The following is a 20,762-nucleotide window of genomic DNA, read 5'->3' as shown; positions in this document are numbered from 1 at the left end:
AGGAAAAAAGCTGAAATAAATCATTCTCTCTACTATTATTCTGACATTTCACATTCTTAAAATGAAGTGGTGATCCTAACTGACCTAAGACAGTGAATTTTTTCTCGGATTAAACGTCAGGAATTGTGAAAAACTGAGTTTAAATGTATTTGGCTAAGGTGTATGTAAACTTCCGACTTCAACTGTATCAATGTAATTACACCCAACACAATGTTGAAAACTTGAATGCTTCCTAACAATAGATCACATAACTAGACGTGAGCTGGACGTGATCCCAACGCTGCCAGCAATGTAGCGTAAGAAAGTGAAAGCTGCAACAGGGACTCTAACCAGGGCTCATACGTGGCAAAGTAAACTCTAAGGGCTAATGCCTTGAAAGCCTGGTAGGCCTCGGGCGGAGGCAGTAGGCCTACAATGCTGACATATGCCTTGTTACAATAGCCTAAGTATATAACATGATTAACACAACCGTAATAATAATCATTAAACAGCCTTGGACGTGTCATAAGTGTAAGCCAACATAATTCCTTATTTTACATGAACCTGTTTAACTGCATTGATATGGCTTAATTGATAATAGTCCAGACTCGTTATAGATGTAAATACCATACAGTTGATTCAGGGGAATTAAAACCAAGTTTTTTTTTTTAGGTCTTCTGTTTCCCCACCTTTGTTGATGAATTAATTTCCCATCATAAAATTGTATCTCCATTCCCCAATCAAATACTTTCATCAATATCACAATTTTTTGTTGTTGACAAATACAGCTTTTTACTCGAATTTGGCAACACTCATAAAATCCGACATAGCACCAATATCCCAAAGTATTAAGCAAAAACAACCATAGAAAAAGGCTACTATTATATTATAAGTTTTTCGGGTGACAATCTGGTTGATTAACAATATTGGGTTGTTAATTAAGATGTTTTTTATATATATATATAAATAAATGTGGGACACAAAAAAAGGCAGTGTAGAGCACCATTGCCCAAAATGCAATGCTCCAATAACTTTTAAAAGATTGTTCTGAGGTTTTCCCCAAAACTTTTTTTAAATCTATGAATGAAGTCACACAAAAATGTGTGTATATTCCTACGAATTAAGTCTCACAAAAATGTATGTATTTTCACACGAATTAAGCCACACAAAAACGCACAAAATCTGCTGAAATACTTTTTGTACATATTTGCACGAATTGAGTGTGAGATTGTGTTGGAAATGTATACACTTGAACGTACTGCTGTCCGTGTTCTACAATTTTGCTATCTGTAGTCTAAAAGCATCCACAGTAATTAGCATCCATTTGAATGCCTTAAGTTCCATACTTGACACCTTGTACTTTCCCCAATAAATAAGTTGACACGCAAAAATTGTACCTGCCACACCTGTCCTTGAGTGCCTATGTGCCTAAAAGCCTATGCCATTATATCTTTATCCTGTTACGTTAAACATTCCTATTAACAACAATATTCCAGGAGGCTTTTGGTTTATGATTCCATGCTGCAGATACTGGGGCTTGATATTTTGATAAGGGCAGAGTTGGGTTACCCTCAGCTGCTCTGGGGAGAGAGCGAGAGAGAGAGAGCGAGGGAGGATTTTCGCATTCTTATAAAGACCGCTGGATGCGCTTGTAGTGCTCAGTAGACAGTAGACAGACACATAGAGTGAATACAGTTGTGGCAGGACTGGACCGTTGACGCAGAATGGCTCAGAACGGAACAACAGAGAACGGGGTGACCGGGGCGAATGGCGATGGGAGCCCTCCCATGCCTTTTCCCCAGCCCGTCAAAGTGCAGGAGATACGCCACACCAAGGTGAGACGCACGTCTTATTAAGTAACATAGCAGCAATCACTGAATAGTGAAAATGTAATGTGAAAAAAAGTATTAAGCCGAAACATCTGAAACACCGGTATGCACAACTTTCGAAACTTTTTAACTGTTTTGAACTATATATATATATATATATATATATATATATATATATATATATATATATATATATATATATATATATATATAAATATATACATAGTACTACTGCATTGTTGGGAAAGAGCATTCAAGAAAGTAATTTCACTGTGCTAGTTAGTGCACGTGACCATAAAAACGTGAAACTAGAGTGTAAGGTATAAGGTATAATATCATGTCAAAGTACATGTTTAAGACATCATAAGCCAGGGCAGGTGAATTTCGTCAAGTTATTCTAATGCATATTAGTCTGTAGCCTGTGCACAGGCTAGAGGTTGTGGTTTGTCTGTTGGTGTGCTGTCCATGTCTTCATATTGGAGTTGGATCCAAAAGACAGCATTAAAAATATATTTGGAAACCAAAAAACACACTTGAGTTATGCTCCTGTGTTATATTGCTTACTGACAGTAGCCTAATGAACAGGTGCGTTGTAAAACAGTATTTTTTTTAAACAGCGTCTTTCTTTGTGTCCAACAGATTTTTATCAACAATGAGTGGCACACCTCTCTCAAAGGAAAGACATTTCAGACCTTCAATCCAGCAACAGGTGTCCAAATCTGTGAAGTGGAAGAAGCAGACAAAGTATGTACCTAAAACATACATTCATGTTTGATTTGGCCCATGTCTTAATTACTAAGTTGACTTGAGGAAATAATGAGGAATTGAGGAATGTTTGCTAAATTAAATTAACAGAATTTGATTACTTCTATTGCAGTGATCCTGTATTTTCTCCACCTCTCTCTATCTCTCGTCATTTGGTTCTGATTGGGTTCCAGGGACTGGAGTGTCTTTTCTCCACCTCTCTCTATCTCTCGTCATCTGGTTCTGATTGGGTTCCAGGGACTGGAGGGGGTCTGAGAAATATATATATAAAAGTTTTCTTCTCCAATGTGTTTATGAATATTGCTAGCAACAACAGAATAAACACATTTTTAATTACATACCTACAGTAGAAATGAGGATAATATTTTATTTCTAATGATGTCAACTTTATTTGTCAACTCCTAATATTGAGCAAATTACACTCATTGGAGCTGATACACTGACTGGAGTGTCTGACATGGGCTTTGAAAAAGCACCAGTCAGTAGGCTACCTGTCAGTAGGCTTCCTGTCAGTAGGCTACCAGTCAATAGGCTACCTGTTAGTAGGCTACCAGTCAGTAGGCTACCAGTCAATAGGCTACCAGTAAGTAGGCTTCCTGTCAGTAGGCTTCCTGTCAGTAGGCTACCAGTCAATCGGCTACCAGTCAATAGGCTACCAGTCAATAGGCTACCAGTCAATAGGCTTCCTGTCAGTAGGCTACCAGTCAATAGGCTACTAGTCAATAGGCTACCAGTCAATAGGCTACCTGTCAATAGGCTTCCTGTCAATAGGCTACCAGTCAATAGGCTACCTGTCAGTAGGCTACCAGTCAATAGGCTACCAGTCAATAGGCTACCTGTCAGTAGGCTACCAGTCAATAGGCTACCAGTCAATAGGCTTCCTGTCAATAGGCTTCCTGTCAGTAGGCTACCAGTCAGTAGGCTACCTGTCAATAGGCTACCTGTCAGTAGGCTACCAGTCAATAGGCTACCAGTCAATAGGCTACCTGTCAGTAGGCTACCAGTCAATAGGCTACCAGTCAATAGGCTTCCTGTCAATAGGCTTCCTGTCAGTAGGCTACCAGTCAGTAGGCTACCTGTCAATAGGCTACCTGTCAGTAGGCTACCAGTCAATAGGCTACCAGTCAATAGGCTACCAGTCAATAGGCTAACAGTGCGGCAAGTGCCGTTCACTGCTGGTAAACTTTCTTGACTTGGACATGTTTGCCAAGACATGGCCAGCCTTAGATTATTTTTTGTTGTTGTTGAATTTCACCCCGTTTCCCCCCAATTTCGTGGTATCCAATTGTTAGTAGTTACTATCTTGTCTCAACGCTACAACTCCCGTACGGGCTTTGGGGAGACGAAGGTCGAAAGCCATGCGTCCTCCGAAACAAAACCCAACCAAGCCGCACTGCTTCTTAACACAGCGCGCATCCAACCCGGAAGCCAGCCGCACCAATGTGTCGGAGGAAACACCCCGTGCACCTGGCAACCTGGTTAGCGTGCACTGCGCCCGGCCCGCCACAGGAGTCGCTAGTGCGCGATGAGACAAGGATATCCTTACCGGCCAAACCCTCCCTAACCCGGACGACGCTAGGCCAATTGTGCGTCGCCCCACAGATCTCCCGGTCGCGGCCGGCTGCGACAGAGCCTGGGCGCAAACGGCCAGCCTTAGTTTAAACAGATAAAACTCTTAGCGAAAATCTGTTTGGAGTTACTACCTTTCTAGCTAATAGTCTGTTAGAGACTATACTTCCTCTTCCAATTATAATGTGGGGAGGTCAAAATAATGAAAAGTATTTACCAAATCTATTCATTTTAAAATGTTGATTACTTCTCATTGCCATTATGATTCACCTGAGGATTTATTTATACCAGGCAAATCAGTTAAGAAGACATTCTTATTTTCAATGACGGCTTAGGAACAGTGAGTTAACTGCCTTGTTCAGGGGCAGAATGATAGATTTTTACCTTGTCAGCTCGGTGATTCGATCTTGCAACCTTCCGGTTACTAGTCCAACGCTCTAACCACTAGGCTACCTGCTGCCCATGATAAGACAAGACATGAAATAAATGTTTTTACTAACGTATGATGGGGGTCCCTGGGTTGCCAGTTTACCTGGGAGGGGGTCCCTGGTCAAGAAAAGGTTGAAGACCCTTGATCTCGGCCTATATGTTTAATTTCCTTTTCCATTGCCTAATTTAAAACCAAGAGAGTGACTGTCTATCAACTCAATTAGGCCTATCAATATCATTAGCCTGCTCATAATTGTAACTTATGCAAAACAATAATACCCATAGAAATGTTTTAGGTAGGTTATCAGTTGTCTGTGTGAAAGCTGTTGATGTGTACCTGCAGGCAGATGTGGACAAGGCTGTAAAGGCTGCCAGAGCGGCCAGCCAGAGGGGCTCACCGTGGCGAAGGATGGACGTGTCAAGCCGGGGGAGACTCCTGCACAAGCTCGCTGACCTGATGGAGAGGGACCGGGCACTGCTAGCGGTAAGTTGTGGATATAACGGCCTATAAACAGTATTTGTCTCTAGACTGTAGAAGGCTACAACTAGCAGCCTATTGGTCAACTTGACATCTGTCACCTGCGTTGTGAAGGTAGCCTATCATCTAGTTTGGGTGTCCAGAGAGAATTGACAGCAGCAGCGCAGTGCACCAGACGCTGAAGGTGCATGATCTGTGATTGAAAATCTTTTCCAACCTGGTATGTCGCGACTCGAGTAATATATATTTTTCAGTTCTACACTTGTTGCTATATAATCCCCACACAACCTTGACATTCATTCTAATATTGTTGGTGAGTGTCTGTGTGACTTTAGGCCTGTGTGTGTCACAAGAGAAGACCGTAATTGGGAAAAAGTTTAACTGACATGGAATTGTATTGACAGTGGACTAATGAATAAAATACCAAAATATAGTTTTGGACTGTAGTATTACTTTTGTTTTCTTTTTTTTTACCCCCTTTTTCGTGGTATCCAATTTTTAGTAGTTACTATCTTGTCTCATCACAACAACTCCCGTACGGGCTAGGGAGAAATGAAGGTCGAAAGCCATGCGTCCTCCGAAACACAACCCAACCAAACAGCACCAATGTGTCAGAGGAAACACCGTGCGACCTTGGTTAGCGCGCACTGCGCCCGGCCCGCCACAGGAGTCGCTGGTGCGCGATGAGACAAGGATATCCCTACCGGCCAAACCCTCCCTAACCCGGACGACGCTAGGCCAATTGTGCGTCGCCCCAAGGACCTCCCGGTCGCGGCCGGCTGCGACAGAGCCTTGGCGCGAACCCAGAGTCTCTGGTGGCACAGCTAGCACTGCGATGCAGTGCCCTAGACCACTGCGCCACCCGGGAGGCCCTGTAGTATTACTTTACCCTAAAAAAATATAACAGCCTTTTGTCAATAATCAAATCATTTCTATACAAAACATCTATCAAAAACATATTTTTAAGTTGATTGACATAGACTGACCAGGTGAATCCAGGTGAAAGATATGATCCCTTATTGATGTCCCTTGTTAAATCCACTTCAATCAGTGTAGATGAAGGGGAGGAGACGGGTTAAAGGAGTTTTAAGCGTGAGACAATTGAGACATGGGTTGTGATTGTGTGCCGTTCAGAGGGTGAATGGGCAAGACACAAGATTTAGGTGCCTTTGAACGGGACATGGTTGTAGGTGCCAGGCGTACTGGTTTTTGTCGTGAACTGCAAGGCTGCTGGGTTTAGGTGCCAGGTGGACTGGTTTTTGTCGTGAACTGCAAGGCTGCTGGGTTTAGGTGCCAGGCGTACTGGTTTTTGTCGTGAACTGCAAGGCTGCTGGGTTTAGGTGCCAGGCGGACTGGTTTTTGTCGTGAACTGCAAGGCTGCTGGGTTTAGGTGCCAGGTGGACTGGTTTTTGTCGTGAACTGCAAGGCTGCTGGGTTTAGGTGCCAGGTGGACTGGTTTTTGTCGTGAACTGCAAGGCTGCTGGGTTTAGGTGCCAGGTGGACTGTTTTTTGTCGTGAACTGCAAGGCTGCTGGGTTTAGGTGCCAGGTGGACTGGTTTTTGTCGTGAACTGCAAGGCTGCTGAGTTTAGGTGCCAGGTGGACTGGTTTGTGTCGTGAACTGCAAGGCTGCTGGGTTTAGGTGCCAGGTGGACTGGTTTTTGTCGTGAACTGCAAGGCTGCTGGGTTTAGGTGCCAGGTGGACTGGTTTTTGTCGTGAACTGCAAGGCTGCTGGGTTTAGGTGCCAGGTGGACTGGTTTTTGTCGTGAACTGCAAGGCTGCTGGGTTTAGGTGCCAGGTGGACTGGTTTTTGTCGTGAACTGCAAGGCTGCTGGGTTTAGGTGCCAGGTGGACTGGTTTTTGTCGTGAACTGCAAGGCTGCTGGGTTTAGGTGCCAGGTGGACTGGTTTTTGTCGTGAACTGCAAGGCTGCTGGGTTTAGGTGCCAGGTGGACTGGTTTTTGTCGTGAACTGCAAGGCTGCTGGGTTTAGGTGCCAGGTGGACTGGTTTTTGTCGTGAACTGCAAGGCTGCTGGGTTTAGGTGCCAGGTGGACTGGTTTTTGTCGTGAACTGCGAGGCTGCTGGGTTTAGGTGCCAGGTGGACTGGTTTTTGTCGTGAACTGCGAGGCTGCTGGGTTTAGGTGCCAGGTGGGTGCAACTGAATATTAGGAAGGCGTTCATAATGTTGGGTATATTCAGTGTATAGATGAGTTAGAACAATGTTTTGCCCAACTTCAAATGTGAGGCTTTATGCAACACTTGGTGGGTGTTTATATGTCTCCTATTTCACATATGTGCAAGTGTGTATTAATACGCATGTATGAATTGGAAATGTGTTTTCTGCATAGCAATAACTTTCCCTGAGAGAGGGTCTGCCATAATTAACAGCAACCCCTGGAGCTATTAGTTTTTTTTTTAGCAACTTTTCAGTTATTGGCCCAACGTTGAAAAACACGAGGCTACCTGCCGCCACTTCTCCAAAAAGTTGAGTCAACTTAAAAAGGTTGTGGAACTACTGTAGTTACTAAAATATCTTGAGTTGGGCCACCTTGGATTATTTTAGACAGTGTAAATCAGATTTTACAGTGGTGGGTGATCCAAGCCAAGTTCCAATGCCTTCTCACGTGTCCCAATGCCTTTTCAATCGAGTTTCCAGATTGCATTAGGAGTCAGATTTGTAAATGAAACATTACAGATGAGAGTGAAGTCATATTATGGGATCGCATGTGGCTGCTAATTGAAAACATGCTCTGGGAGAGCTGCTTGTGCTGGGGTATCGCTAATTACGCTAACCCCTGTTCTGTTTGTGGGGGAAATAAAGACCAGATTTAGCATTTAGCTCAATGAAAAGATACAGGATAAATCTATTGGTGTTCTAGCTCTGTGACAGTGCTTCGTCTCTCATTATCTGCCCATTTGCAGTGGGTTGAATTAGATATTATTGGTCAGATAGCCTACATATGTCATTGCTGGTGCTGCACTTGATCTGGTTCTCCCATAGAGATAGATAGAGGACTCTAGTGCCCAAAAGTCTAATTTAGCATTGGCAGTGTCATTGAGACCTTTCACCATTTTGAAGTAGCCAACTCGGTGGGAATTCCAATGGGTTAAGGAAGGAGCACAAAATGATGTAGCTGGTCCGCACTCAAAAAGGAGATTCAAGGTTTCTTTATAGTATTTTGTTCATTCAGGGGTAGGTAAATAGACAAACATTTCGGCCTTCCTAAGCCTTCGTCAGTGTAATTCATAAGGATCACATAATTCCATCAGGGTCATCAGGAGGGATCAGCTAATGAACTATACTCGTAAACAAACATTCCATAACTGCAGGTGGCAGTAAATCGCCAGCCTTGACTTTATACCTGTTCAGACAACACACTCCAGGTGGCAGTATGCACCCTTTCAGTTTGTTTAACAACTCATAGAAGTAGAACTAGAAGAAAATTGACTACTTCAAAATGGAGATGCCAGTGTGCTCACAGATGCCATAATAGGACTGATACAAAGTCCTCTATCATTCTCTATTGGTTCTCCCAAACCCCAAGGTAAATCAAGCGCACCTCAAATACTTTCAAGTAGGCTTATTTTAAAGTATTTGACGTATGTATTTGACCCAGGTTTTTAGTAAACACTGGACTTGTGTCCCACTTGACATGAGACAGTCAATCAAAGAACTGGAGTATCATAGCACCATATAAGTGTACAAATCATGTTTGACACAGTGGGTCTCACCATACAATACTTTTCTCTTCCCCAACACATTCGGCTTAGTGGTTTCAAGCAGCTTGTGTCCGTCAAAGAGTTTAGTAACTTACGTACAGTCACTTTTTGAAATACTGTCAAATGCGCAACGTCATGGATTGCTTTTGTCAAGGTTTTTGTCCACCCGTCTGCTCTATAGAAATGATTGTTCATCTAGATAAGAAAAACATTTGATATGATATTCAGATTCAGATGGACGTGTTGTATTTTCTGGTCTTCTAATGTTCCAGCTCACAGCAGCTCCACAGAGAGACAAGCGTGCTACGAGGGCAGCCGTGCCGTACCCTGGCCTCTACTCTCCTGTTAGCATCATTATTAGTAGTAGTATTACTTTTCTTTCTGAAGCCATCAACTCCCACAGCAGATTCACTTCTTGGCGCAGGTCGAGGGCATAAAACATGTTTTGTAGCAACCAAGGGGTTGATGGTGCTGCGCTTGCAACCGACTCAGTAAAATATGACAGAAACTCTCAAAATAGATTTTTGAGAGCATATATTATGAGTTATTTTTTGTTTCACAACAGCTATTTTTTTCTCTTATTGAGATGATTCTGCCTCAGGTTTCCCAGAAGTTAGGATAGCCTGCATTAATGTGGCCTTCATGCACTATGTTCAATGTTTCTGATTCTCTTTTACAGACTATGGAGACTATAGACACTGGGAAGCCATTCCTTCATTCTTTCTTCATTGATCTGGACGGCAGCATCAAAACCCTTAGATACTATGCCGGTTGGGCCGACAAGATACATGGCAAAACCATGCCTGTAGGTAGGTGTCTCTGTGGTGCTTTAAAACCTTTTAGATTGCCAGGCTGTTACTTTCACCTACAGGTATAGTGCATTATGATTTGTTAAAAGCACGTAGGCTTACGACCCCTTATAGCATCTTGTTATCATCTCGTAATTATCCAGTTATTACCATTTCATACATTTATAATACAACAACATTTCCAAACAGTGTTATTATATGCTTATCACAGGTAATAATGCATTATAACAGCCAGCTTTTATTAAAGTATTTCCCAAAAAGGTCCATGACCTGTCAATCTGATCAAGCTGTTTCTCAACAATCACTTGTCTCTCTCCTTTGTGGCGTAATGGCTCACATAGACGTTCTGTCCACTATATGATTAGCCCACTGGTTCCGCCCAGTCGTCAAGAAACGAGTTAATTAGCGGTCGAGTCACTCAGCCGATCCGTCAATTGTCCGCAGCCCTGGGTGGCATCTCGTCCGTTCTCTTAATACTTCGCCCTATCTCAGTGTCAAAAACCATCCTCGGCCGCCACGACAGGACGTCAGATAGACAAAACAGGCTTCCCTCTTTCCTCCTGATTAGATTCCAATGGGGCAGTTGAGAGACGAAAGGCTGGCGAGGACAAAGGAAGAGGAAGAGGGGGCTGATGGTAATCAGCGAGGTGCAACAGTCTGTGTCGGGATTAGCTGAGAATCAGACACTCCAGATCAGTGCCTGATCAACGCCTCTGAGTTAGCCCCCCCTCTCCCCTCCTTTCCCCTCTCCTCTCTCCTCTCTCCTCTCTCCTATCCCCTGGTATAATAGTCTGTATACAGTCACTCCTCTACCTGTCAGGAACAACTCCCAGACTAAGGTGACTATCCCCTGGTATAATAGTCTGTATACAGTCACTCCTCTACCTGTCAGGAACAACTCCCAGACTAAGGTGACTATCCCCTGGTATAATAGTCTGTATACAGTCCCTCCTCTACCTGCCAGTAGCAACTTGGTGACTTAGAAACAGCTCTGGGCCAGGGCCCGGAGTCTGGTCGAGCAGGTAACGCTCTCACCTTTACAACCATATATATACCCCCTGAGATGGGGCTGCTGGTTCGATCCCCACATCAGCCCTACACATTTCTGCTCTCTCTACTCTGTCTCTCTACTCCTAACCTGTCATGAAAATAATACAAATAGGAAAGAAGTTTGGAATTCCTCTCTCCTTAAAAAAAAAACACACAAAAAAAATGCTCTGGGCCTAAATAAGCAAAGGTGCACTGCTCAAAAGTAGTGCACTACATAGGGAATAGGGTGCCATTTGGGATACAATCTAATTCCCTCTACTCTACTGTACATCCCATGTCCACCCCCCTGACTATGGAAATGGAACCTTTGATAAGCTGTAAAGTGTGGGATGAGTGGGCTCACCCAGGACACAGGGAGATAACGGATCCTGAGTGTGTAGCAGTCTGTCTGTGTGGGATGAGTGGGCTCACCCAGGACACGGGGAGATAACGAATCCTGAGTGTGTAGCAGTCTGTCTGTGTGGGATGAGTGGGCTCACCCAGGACACGGGGAGATAACGGATCCTGAGTGTGTAGCAGTCTGTCTGTGTGGGATGAGTGGGCTCACCCAGGACACGGGGAGATAACGGATCCTGAGTGTGTAGCAGTCTGTCTGTGTGGGATGAGTGGGCTCACCCAGGACACGGGGAGATAACGAATCCTGAGTGTGTAGCGGCCTGTCTGTGTGGGATGAGTGGGCTCACCCAGGACACGGGGAGATAACGAATCCTGAGTGTGTAGCGGTCTGTCTGTGTGGGATGAGTGGGCTCACCCAGGACACGGGGAGATAACGGATCCTGAGTGTGTAGCGGTCTGTCTGTGTGGGATGAGTGGACTCACCCAGGACACGGGGAGATAACGGATCCTGAGTGTGTAGCGGTCTGTCTGTGTGGGATGAGTGGACTCACCCAGGACACGGGGAGATAACGGATCCTGAGTGTGTAGCGGTCTGTCTGTGTGGGATGAGTGGACTCACCCAGGACACGGGGAGATAACGGATCCTGAGTGTGTAGCGGTCTGTCTGTGTGGGATGAGTGGACTCACCCAGGACACGGGGAGATAACGGATCCTGAGTGTGTAGCGGTCTGTCTGTGTGGGATGAGTGGACTCACCCAGGACACGGGGAGATAACAGATCCTGAGTGTGTAGCGGTCTGTCTGTGTGGGATGAGTGGACTCACCCAGGACACGGGGAGATAACGGATCCTGAGTGTGTAGCGGTCTGTCTGTGTGGGATGAGTGGACTCACACAGGACACGGGGAGATTACGGATCCTGAGTGTGTAGCGGTCTGTCTGTGTGGGATGAGTGGACTCACCCAGGACACGGGGAGACAACGGATTCTGAGTGTGTAGCGGTCTGTCTGTGTGGGATGAGTGGGCTCACCCAGGACACGGGGAGATAACGGATCCTGAGTGTGTAGCGGTCTGTCTGTGTGGGATGAGTGGACTCACCCAGGACACGGGGAGATAACGGATCCTGAGTGTGTAGCGGTCTGTCTGTGTGGGATGAGTGGACTCACCCAGGACACGGGGAGATAACGGATCCTGAGTGTGTAGCGGTCTGTCTGTCTGTCTGTAATCACCACATACATCAATAGAAGAAACAAGACAAGGTCAGAGTCATGGAGTGAGAGTGTCGGATTGAACCCATCATCTAGGCTATCAGCTGGGCTTTTGACACGTCCGTGTGTGGAGGTGGAGGGGGATCATGCAAAAGGTCACGGAAGGAAGTAAGGTGCCAAAAGTAGAGCACTATATCAGGAATAGGGTGTCATTAAGGCAGCATTGGAGTCAGTAAGTTGTTCCTGCTAGTTGCTATGTCAGAAGGATGGCCCTTAGTTGCACAGATACTGTGGTACAGTAGTGAAAAAGGATTTTGGAATGTCTTGTGTTGGTGTAAATTCATGTTACTGTGCAGTATTATACATGTATTTTTATAATAGACAGTTTCCTGTCTTTGTTTTATGTCGGCCTACCTTGGAGTTGTGCTATTAGAGTTGAGGGCACTAAAAAGGTTGGTTGCACCACAGTAGACTATTGGTGGAACAATTGCTGCAACGCATGTGCAACATGGCACACTAACATGTTGTAACCACAGGTGTTGGTGCAGGGTTTTAACAAACCTTTCAGTAGCACCCCAAGTAAGTACATTCTGCTGAACAGAGTAGTTTAAGGTCAACTCTATCGCATAAACATTCCAACTTCACTTATAGTTCAACTGTATTTACCCTAAAAAGCCAGTTGACTACTACAGAGAAAGCGGAGGGTGGGCCATTGCAATGAAATGGAGGGGGGGGGGGGGGGGGGGGGGGGGGGTTAGAGATGGGGGACGCTTTTAATTGCCCCTCCATTCCAAGAAGGTCAAGGGTGACATTTCACTCCAAACAATAGGCTTAATAGTCTGGTTATTGGGGGCTCTGTATCTGCCCGCTCTATTTCCTTCTATTAAACAGGACGTTCAGCCATGTGAGTAGCAAGGCACAGGGACTTTTAGGACGGGCAGAGGAGGAGCATCAAAATGACTGTGTGCTCCTCGTTTATATGGAGAGTTTAAAGGATATTTTTGACCATCATTCGAAAGTGCAAATGGTTGACGTAGCAAAATAAATGGGAAAGGATGCCACATTTAAACAGACTTTAAACTAAATAAATGAGAAAGGATGCCACATTTAAACAGACTGTAAACTAAATAAATGAGAAAGGATGCCACATTTAAACAGACTTTAAACTAAATAAATGAGAAAGGATGCCACATTTAAACAGACTTTAAACTAAATAAATGAGAAAGGATGCCACATTTAAACAGACTGTAAACTAAATAAATGAGAAAGGATGCCACATTTAAACAGACTTTAAACTAAATAAATGAGAAAGGATGCCACATTTAAACAGACTTTAAACTAAATAAATGAGAAAGGATGCCACATTTAAACAGACTTTAAACTAAATAAATGAGAAAGGATGCCACATTTAAACAGACTTTAAACTAAATAAATGAGAAAGGATGCCACATTTAAACAGACTTTAAACTAAATAAATGAGAAAGGATGCCACATTTAAACAGACTGTAAACTAAATAAATGAGAAAGGATGCCACATTTAAACAGACTGTAAACTAAATAAATGAGAAAGGATGCCACATTTAAACAGACTTTAAACTAAATAAATGAGAAAGGATGCCACATTTGAACAGACATTAAACAAAATAAATGAGAAAGGATGCCACATTTAAACAGACTGTAAAGCTGAAGTAATATGTCATTTTGAGTGGAGAGAGATTGATAATGAGTCTCTTGTTGTGTTGTTGTTTCTCCAGATGACACTTTTATGTGTTTCACCAAACATGAGCCCATAGGTGTGTGTGGCGCCATCATCCCAGTAAGTAAGACCAGTGTTCTGTGTTTGTGACTCTGTAATAATAATACATGTAGAATCTGCTGGCAGGGTGTGAACAGGTACTAAACTACTGCTGTACTACAGCTAAACACAATGATTTGGCAAATAGAAGGGGTCAATTTGACCTACATTGACTGAAAAATGCATGCGCACCCACCCACCCACCCACCCACCCAACGACCAGAGGTGTACAGTGTCAGAGGTGTACAGTGCAGTGAGTTTACCTTCACTGTAACAGAATCCCCACAGACGATAGCCATGGGACACATATACAGTACAGGCCTACAGTACAGCAGACTGTTGGAGATTTATAATAGTGATGGACGGACGTCATGTTGGCACCAAAACTCTCCTTTATTCTAGAGACAAGGGAGAATGTTATTGTGTGTGTGTGTGTGTGTGTGTGTGTGTGTGTGTGTGTGTGTGTGTGTGTGTGTGTGTGTGTGTGTGTGCGTGCGTGCGTGCGTGCGTGCGTGCGTGCGTGCGTGCGTGTGTGTGCCAAACACAAGAGCCGTTCATCATGCTTTTTACTGTCAGTGCTGTCACCCCAAAAACTGTGCCTCAGCTCCAAGGGCATTACGTGTCCCTGGCACATACAGAAATATAACTCTTAGCATGCGTGTTGACAGTCATAGATCAGTAGAGCTGCAGCAATAACGAGATAGTTAAAACTGCGCCCCAAATGGCACCCTAGTACCTACATAGTGCACTACTTTTAACTGAGCATTATAGGCTATAGTGCACTACTTTTGACTGACCACTATAGGCTGTGGTGCACTACTTTTGATTGAGCACTATAGGCTGTAGGGCACTATATAGGGAATAGGGTGTCATTTGGAATGCATTAGAGTAAATGATCCCATTATATTCTCAGGTAACATCTTTCTTGAAAGTGCATTTTGAGGTAATTGCAACTTTATTTGTAATGATACAAAAAGTAAGCTTTGAGTTTGGATTGGTCTTTAAAAAATGATTTGTAAGCTGCATTTTACCTAAGGTTCTAACTTCAACTCCATCTGAGGGTGAAATGAAATCTTGGACATGTACTGGAAATCTAATCCTAATCTCTACCTTTCTTCACAATGCATTCTCTCTCTTAATCCAACTGAAGTGTACCGTTACAGGAACATGACTGTTTACAACTATACATTAAGGCTACGTCCCAAATGACACCCTGCTCCCTATATAGGGCACTACTTATGACCAGGGCCCCCCACTATATGGGGAATAGGGTGTCATTTAGGATGCACCCTTGCAGATCCAAAAACACATCCATATTTCCTTTTTGCTGATATTATCGTCAGATAGCTTGGGGTGGGATAGTGGGCCATGTAGGTTAGAGTAAAGGCTATCACATTGCACCGTGTTCACTAGAGTCTAGACCAGACTGGGGTATAATTTCTATTCCGACATTTTGACTGACTGAATGCGGCCGATGGGCTTTCTCTGCTAGCAGAAGTATATATCTTCTTATGTTGCTCCGGCAACAAAGGAACAAGCAGGCTGTTGTTCGACATGGGAGATTATATCATCAAAATGAAATTTATACTGAAGGACGTCGTGTAATTACTAAAAGCACCACTGGCACTCACGCAGACCATGAGTCATCGCTTAGGAAAAACAGGAAGCTTGTTTTTAGGGTTACACATCCCAGAAAATCCCTAATTGTGGCGGCTGTATCCAAAGCATTGTAAAAGTTAACAATGCTTAAACAGTAAACATTAGGATTCTTACACGCGTTAGCTGTCTAATTTGTCTTTGAGGGTCCGGTTATTTGTTCATTTCTTTCATTAAGTTCTCTGTAGGGAAAATAACAGGGCAGAGAGAAGAGAGGTTTTTGAAGCAGATTGTTTGAATCATCCCTTTATAGGATGACAGCACAGCGGTCTTGATTTGCTCTCTAATCACATCATCACAGTACATCTCTGTACTGAAAGAGCTGTATCTTGAAAACTTGGCTGCTGACATGCAACAAATAAAGGGATCATAATAACACTGGACTAATGAAGAAAATACTAAAAGATTGTTTTTGAGTGAACTATCCCTTTAAGTTTTCAACCTGCCTGTCAAATATACACTTGTTTTGTGTCTCCTAGTGGAACTTCCCCCTGCTGATGTTCATGTGGAAGGTGGCCCCGGCGCTGTGCTGTGGTAACACTGTGGTCATCAAGCCAGCCGAGCAGACCCCTCTCACAGCCCTGCACGTAGGATCTCTCATCAAAGAGGTGAGAGACACTTTTAAGAACAACAGGGGCCTCCAACTCCGTTGCTGAAGAGCTATACTGGGTGAGCATGGTGCAGACTGAAGGGGCTGTGATTGGTTGATTATTTGGAATGGTCAGGTGTGTCAGTGTTGGATTGGAAGTAAAGCCTGCACTCTCTGTAGCTCTCCGTGATGGGATTTGGAGAATCCTGCACTGCAATGAAGAGAGATATTATATGCAACTATCTTTTATAACGGGACAGAAAAATAACAGGCAATCTATTAGTCCTCCTCAGGACACATTGACTATTACATCTGTTGACCAGGAGACTCACCTGAGGTCAAACTATAGACCCTTCTCCTCTCCCCTCCCCTCCCCTGCTCTCTTCTCCTTTCCTCCCCTCTTATCTCTCCTCTATCTCTCCTATCCTCTCCTATCCTCTCCTCCCTTCTCATCTCCTTTCCTTTCCTCCCCTCTCCTTCCTCTCCCCCTCTCTCCTCTCCTCTCCCCTTCTGTCCTGTCCTGTCCTTTTCCTCCTCCCCTCCCTCCCTCTCCTCTCCTCTCCTCTCCTCTCCTCTCCTCTCCTCTCCTCTCCTCTCCTCTCCTCTCCTCTCCTCTCCTCTCCTCTCCTCTCCTCTCCTCTCCTCTCCTCTTCTTTCCCTCCTCTATTACAAACATCTTGATCTTTCCCTTTACTCTGCTCCTCATGTCGGGGCTCAGGAGAGCAAATATCAATGTCTTCAGCGTAGATCCTACATCAAAGGCAGGGGATTACCCCACCAATACAGTGTGTGTGTGTGTGTGTGTGTGTGTGTGTGTGTGTGTGTGTGTGTGTGTGTGTGTGTGTGTGTGTGTGTGTGTGTGTGTGTGTGTGTGTGTGTGTGTGTGTGTGTGTGTGTGTGCTGATGTGCGTGCGTGCGTGCGTTTGTTTGTCAGTGCATACCTTTGTGTGTGTGTACAGTATGAAATGAGACTGTAGTAGTCCCTCGCAGGTCATGAGACATTTGGTTTCAAACCTATTTGGCTTCTCTTACCGGCCATTAGTCCAAATGATCCCGGGCTGTTTTATACCCAGAGAAAAGCCCTGGTCTTATGTGATTAGACCAGTTCGCTTTTATCATGTCGACGGTAATGATTTTTAAGGGGAAAGACCAGAGTTCTGCTTCTAATCATTGGGTATATGAGAGTTGTTCAGCCAATCAAAGACGACACTGGAAATTGAATAGAAAAAAATACTTATTTATTATATATATATATAAAATAAAAAGCACCTGGTGAAATTCCCAGAGTAACTCTCTCATGCTCCTTAAAGGGACATTTCACTCTTAAATGAAAGTTTGTCCTATATTTACAGACCTTAAGAGTAGTCTAATGTTAAGGTGAAACCATGTCCCAGAACATGGGTTTTGTGTGTAGATCCTGCTAACTTTGATTTGAAAGTGTAATGTATCTTTAACTCATCCATGTTGACTGTGTTAAGAAGTAGCGAGTAGCGTACCTTATTCCCTTGCACATGGTTCTGATCACTAACTATCGTCGTCGGGTTGCCATGATAGGCCGGTTTCCCCCCCGGAGTGGTGAACATCGTGCCAGGGTTCGGCCCCACAGCAGGCGCAGCCATTGCTAGCCACATGGGCATCGACAAAGTGGCGTTCACGGGATCTACAAAGGTACGTGCATGTTTGGAGGTATGCATAATGCTGGAAGCGACGGGGCAACTGGTTGGAGGATTGTGGTTTATGTAACTGTTCACTATCTGTTCCAAAATGAACAGACCTGGGTTCAAGTAGTATTTTTCTTTCAAGTAGTCTGCCTGGAGTGTCAGATGGGCGGGGTTTGCACTACTGGGACTGGTTTGTGTGTTCCATTGTGCCAGACAAGCTCAATCAAGTGCAGCTGAAGTATCCAAAGGCATGCATTCTTTAACAATCTGTCTCACCGATACCAGTCCCTCGTGCCCTATCAAATCCCAATGTATATATTTTTTTTAAGTATTTGTTTGAACTGAATGTGCCATATGACACATTGTTATATGACTTCCCCCTGTGATCCGTCCTCGCCCTGTTTGTCTCCCCAGGTAGGCCAGTTGATCAAAGAGGCCGCAGCAAAGAGTAATCTGAAAAGAGTGACCCTGGAGCTGGGTGGGAAGAACCCCTGCATTGTCTTTGCTGACTCGGACTGTAAGTGATGTGGTTTCTGTCTCTCTATTAAACCAACAAGGCAGAGAGGGAGAACAAAGACAGCAGGTCTGCTAGGCGCAGAGGAACGGCCTTTGACACAGTGTGTGTGATCAACAGTGTGCTTGTAAGCAATAGAGATGGAGACTGATTGCGAACTGTGTGATGGTTATCATGACGGACATTGTGTCATCGTGGCTCCTAGCCTATCCGACATATCAACAATATAATATGATAGCCCAGCGGGCAAAACTGGTTGCAATGACGTCTTTACAACGTCTCTGAAGACGTCGTGGTCAGGTTGTATACAGGTTTTAAAGGGACAGGGTTTCTTTTAAATGTGTTTGTGACCAGAAAAATACATGTTTACCCGGTTCTAATCTTGTTATCTGACATCTCTACGACCAGAAACCAAGTTTACAACCAGAAAATTATGTCATTATCATGCCAAATCTTGCCCTCAGGGAAGATGTGGCCAATTGTTATGTTATTACTCTGAGGGACTCTAAGGCATTTGGCGACAGCCTTCGTCAACATCTCTCCTATGTTCACTAACAGTGCAGTTGGCAGTGGAGGAGACCCAAAAAGGAGCCTTCTTCAACCAGGGCCAGTGCTGCACGGCCGCGTCGCGTGTCTTCGTGGAGGAACAGATCTATGAGGAGTTTGTACGCCGCAGCGTCGAGAGTGCCAAGAGTATCGTCATAGGAGACCCCCTGGACCCACGTACATCACACGGACCACAGGTGTCTCTTCTCTCCTCCTCTCCTCCCTCTCTTCTCTCTTCTCTCTTCTCTCCTCCTCTCCCCTCTCTTCTCTTTTATCTCCTCCTCTCCCCCTCTCTTCTCTCTTCTCTCCTCCTCTCCCCCTCTCCTCTCCTCCTCTCCCCTCTCTTCTCTCTTTTCTCCTCCTCTCCCCCTCTCTTCTCTCTTCTCTCCTCCTCTCCCCTCTCTTCTCTCTTCTCTCCTCCTCTCCCCCTCTCTTCTCTCTTCTCTCCTCCTCTCCCCCTCTCTTCTCTCTTCTCTCCTCCTCTCCCCCTCTCTTCTCTCTTCTCTCCTCCTCTCCCCCTCTCTTCTCTCTTCTCTCCTCCTCTCCCCCTCTCTTCTCTCCTCCTCTCCCCTCTCTTCTCTATTCTCTCCTCCTCTCCCCCTCTCTTCTCTCCTCCTCTCCCCTCTCTTCTCTCTTCTCTCCTCCTCTCCCCCTCTCTTCTCTCTTCTCTACTCCTTTCCCCTCTCTTCTCTCTTCTCTCCTCCTCTCCCCTCTCTTCTCTCTTCTCTCCTCCTCTCCCCTCTCTTCTCTCTTCTCTCTTCTCTCCTCCTCTCCCCTCTCTTCTCTCTTCTCTCCTCCTCTCCCCCTCTCTTCTCTCTTCTCTCCTCCTCTCCCCCTCTCTTCTCTCTTCTCTCCTCCTCTCCCCCTCTCTTCTCTCTTCTCTCCTCCTCTCCCCCTCTCTTCTCTCTTCTCTCCTCCTCTCCCCTCTCTTCTCTCTTCTCTCCTCCTCTCCCCCTCTCTTCTCTCTTCTCTCCTCCTTTCCCCTCTCTTCTCTCTTCTCTCCTCCTTTCCCCTCTCTTCTCTCTTCTCTCCTCCTCTCCCCTCTCTTCTCTCTTCTCTCCTCCTCTCCCCCTCTCTTCTCTCCTCCTCTCCCCCTCTCTTCTATCTTCTCTCCTCCTCTCCCCCTCTCTTCTCTCTTCTCTCCTCCTCTCCCCCTCTCTTCTCTCTTCTCTCCTCCTCTCCCCATCTCTTCTCTTTTCTCTCCTCCTCTCCCCCTCTCTTCTCTCTTCTCTCCTCCTCTCCCCCTCTCTTCTATTTTCTCTCCTCCTTTCCCCCCTTCCTTCTCTTCTCTTTATTTTCTTCTGGCGCCTCTCAGACAGGTGTTTGGATAGCAGAGCAGACACAGTTTGTCAGAAAGTCTCCACTGACACAGAGCAAGCCGTCCAAACTCCACAACCCCTAGTCATTGTCTCTGTGATACCGCCAGTAGAAAAGCATCTCAAATATGTCAACTTACAGCAAAATGCTCAAATATGGGGCAACAGACAGTATACGGTATTCAATTGTATTTATCACACGTGCTGCATACAACTGGTGTGGACTTTACAGTGAAATGCTTGCTTCTGAACCTTTCTCGATGATGCAGAGCTTAAAAATAATAATACAAAAGAAAATAGTAGCACAAGAGGTATACAATAAAATACACAAGAATGGGGCTATATACAGGAAGTACCAGTACCAGATCAATGTGGAGCTATATACAGGAAGTACCAGTACCAGATCAATGTGGAGCTATATACAGGAAGTACCCGTACCAGATTAATGTGCTACTATATACAGGAAGTACCAGTACCAGATCAATGTGGAGCTATATACAGGGAGTACCAGATCAAT

The 20,762-nt window shown here is 44.8% G+C and overlaps 1 protein-coding gene across 1 annotated transcript; it reads left to right on the top strand.

Annotated features, from left to right (window-relative positions):
• Positions 1–1,619: 1,619 nt before the first annotated feature.
• On the top strand, positions 1,620–19,126 carry LOC129845730 (aldehyde dehydrogenase family 1 member A3-like; the record flags this gene model as incomplete). The annotated part of the gene is given in 9 exon segments (XM_055913609.1): positions 1,620–1,814; positions 2,448–2,552; positions 4,915–5,055; positions 9,448–9,577; positions 13,923–13,984; positions 16,099–16,227; positions 17,763–17,876; positions 18,284–18,386; positions 18,942–19,126. Coding segments are annotated over 9 exon segments (1,080 nt in total), but the record flags the coding sequence as incomplete, so codon positions are not given.
• Between the last annotated feature and the right edge of the window lie 1,636 nt (positions 19,127–20,762).

This window comes from Salvelinus fontinalis, unplaced genomic scaffold (genome assembly GCF_029448725.1).
Source record: "Salvelinus fontinalis isolate EN_2023a unplaced genomic scaffold, ASM2944872v1 scaffold_0354, whole genome shotgun sequence".
Taxonomy (NCBI): Eukaryota; Metazoa; Chordata; class Actinopteri; order Salmoniformes; family Salmonidae; genus Salvelinus; species Salvelinus fontinalis.
Note: the sequence above shows the minus strand (reverse complement) of the source record. Positions and strands in the feature narration are given on the sequence as shown.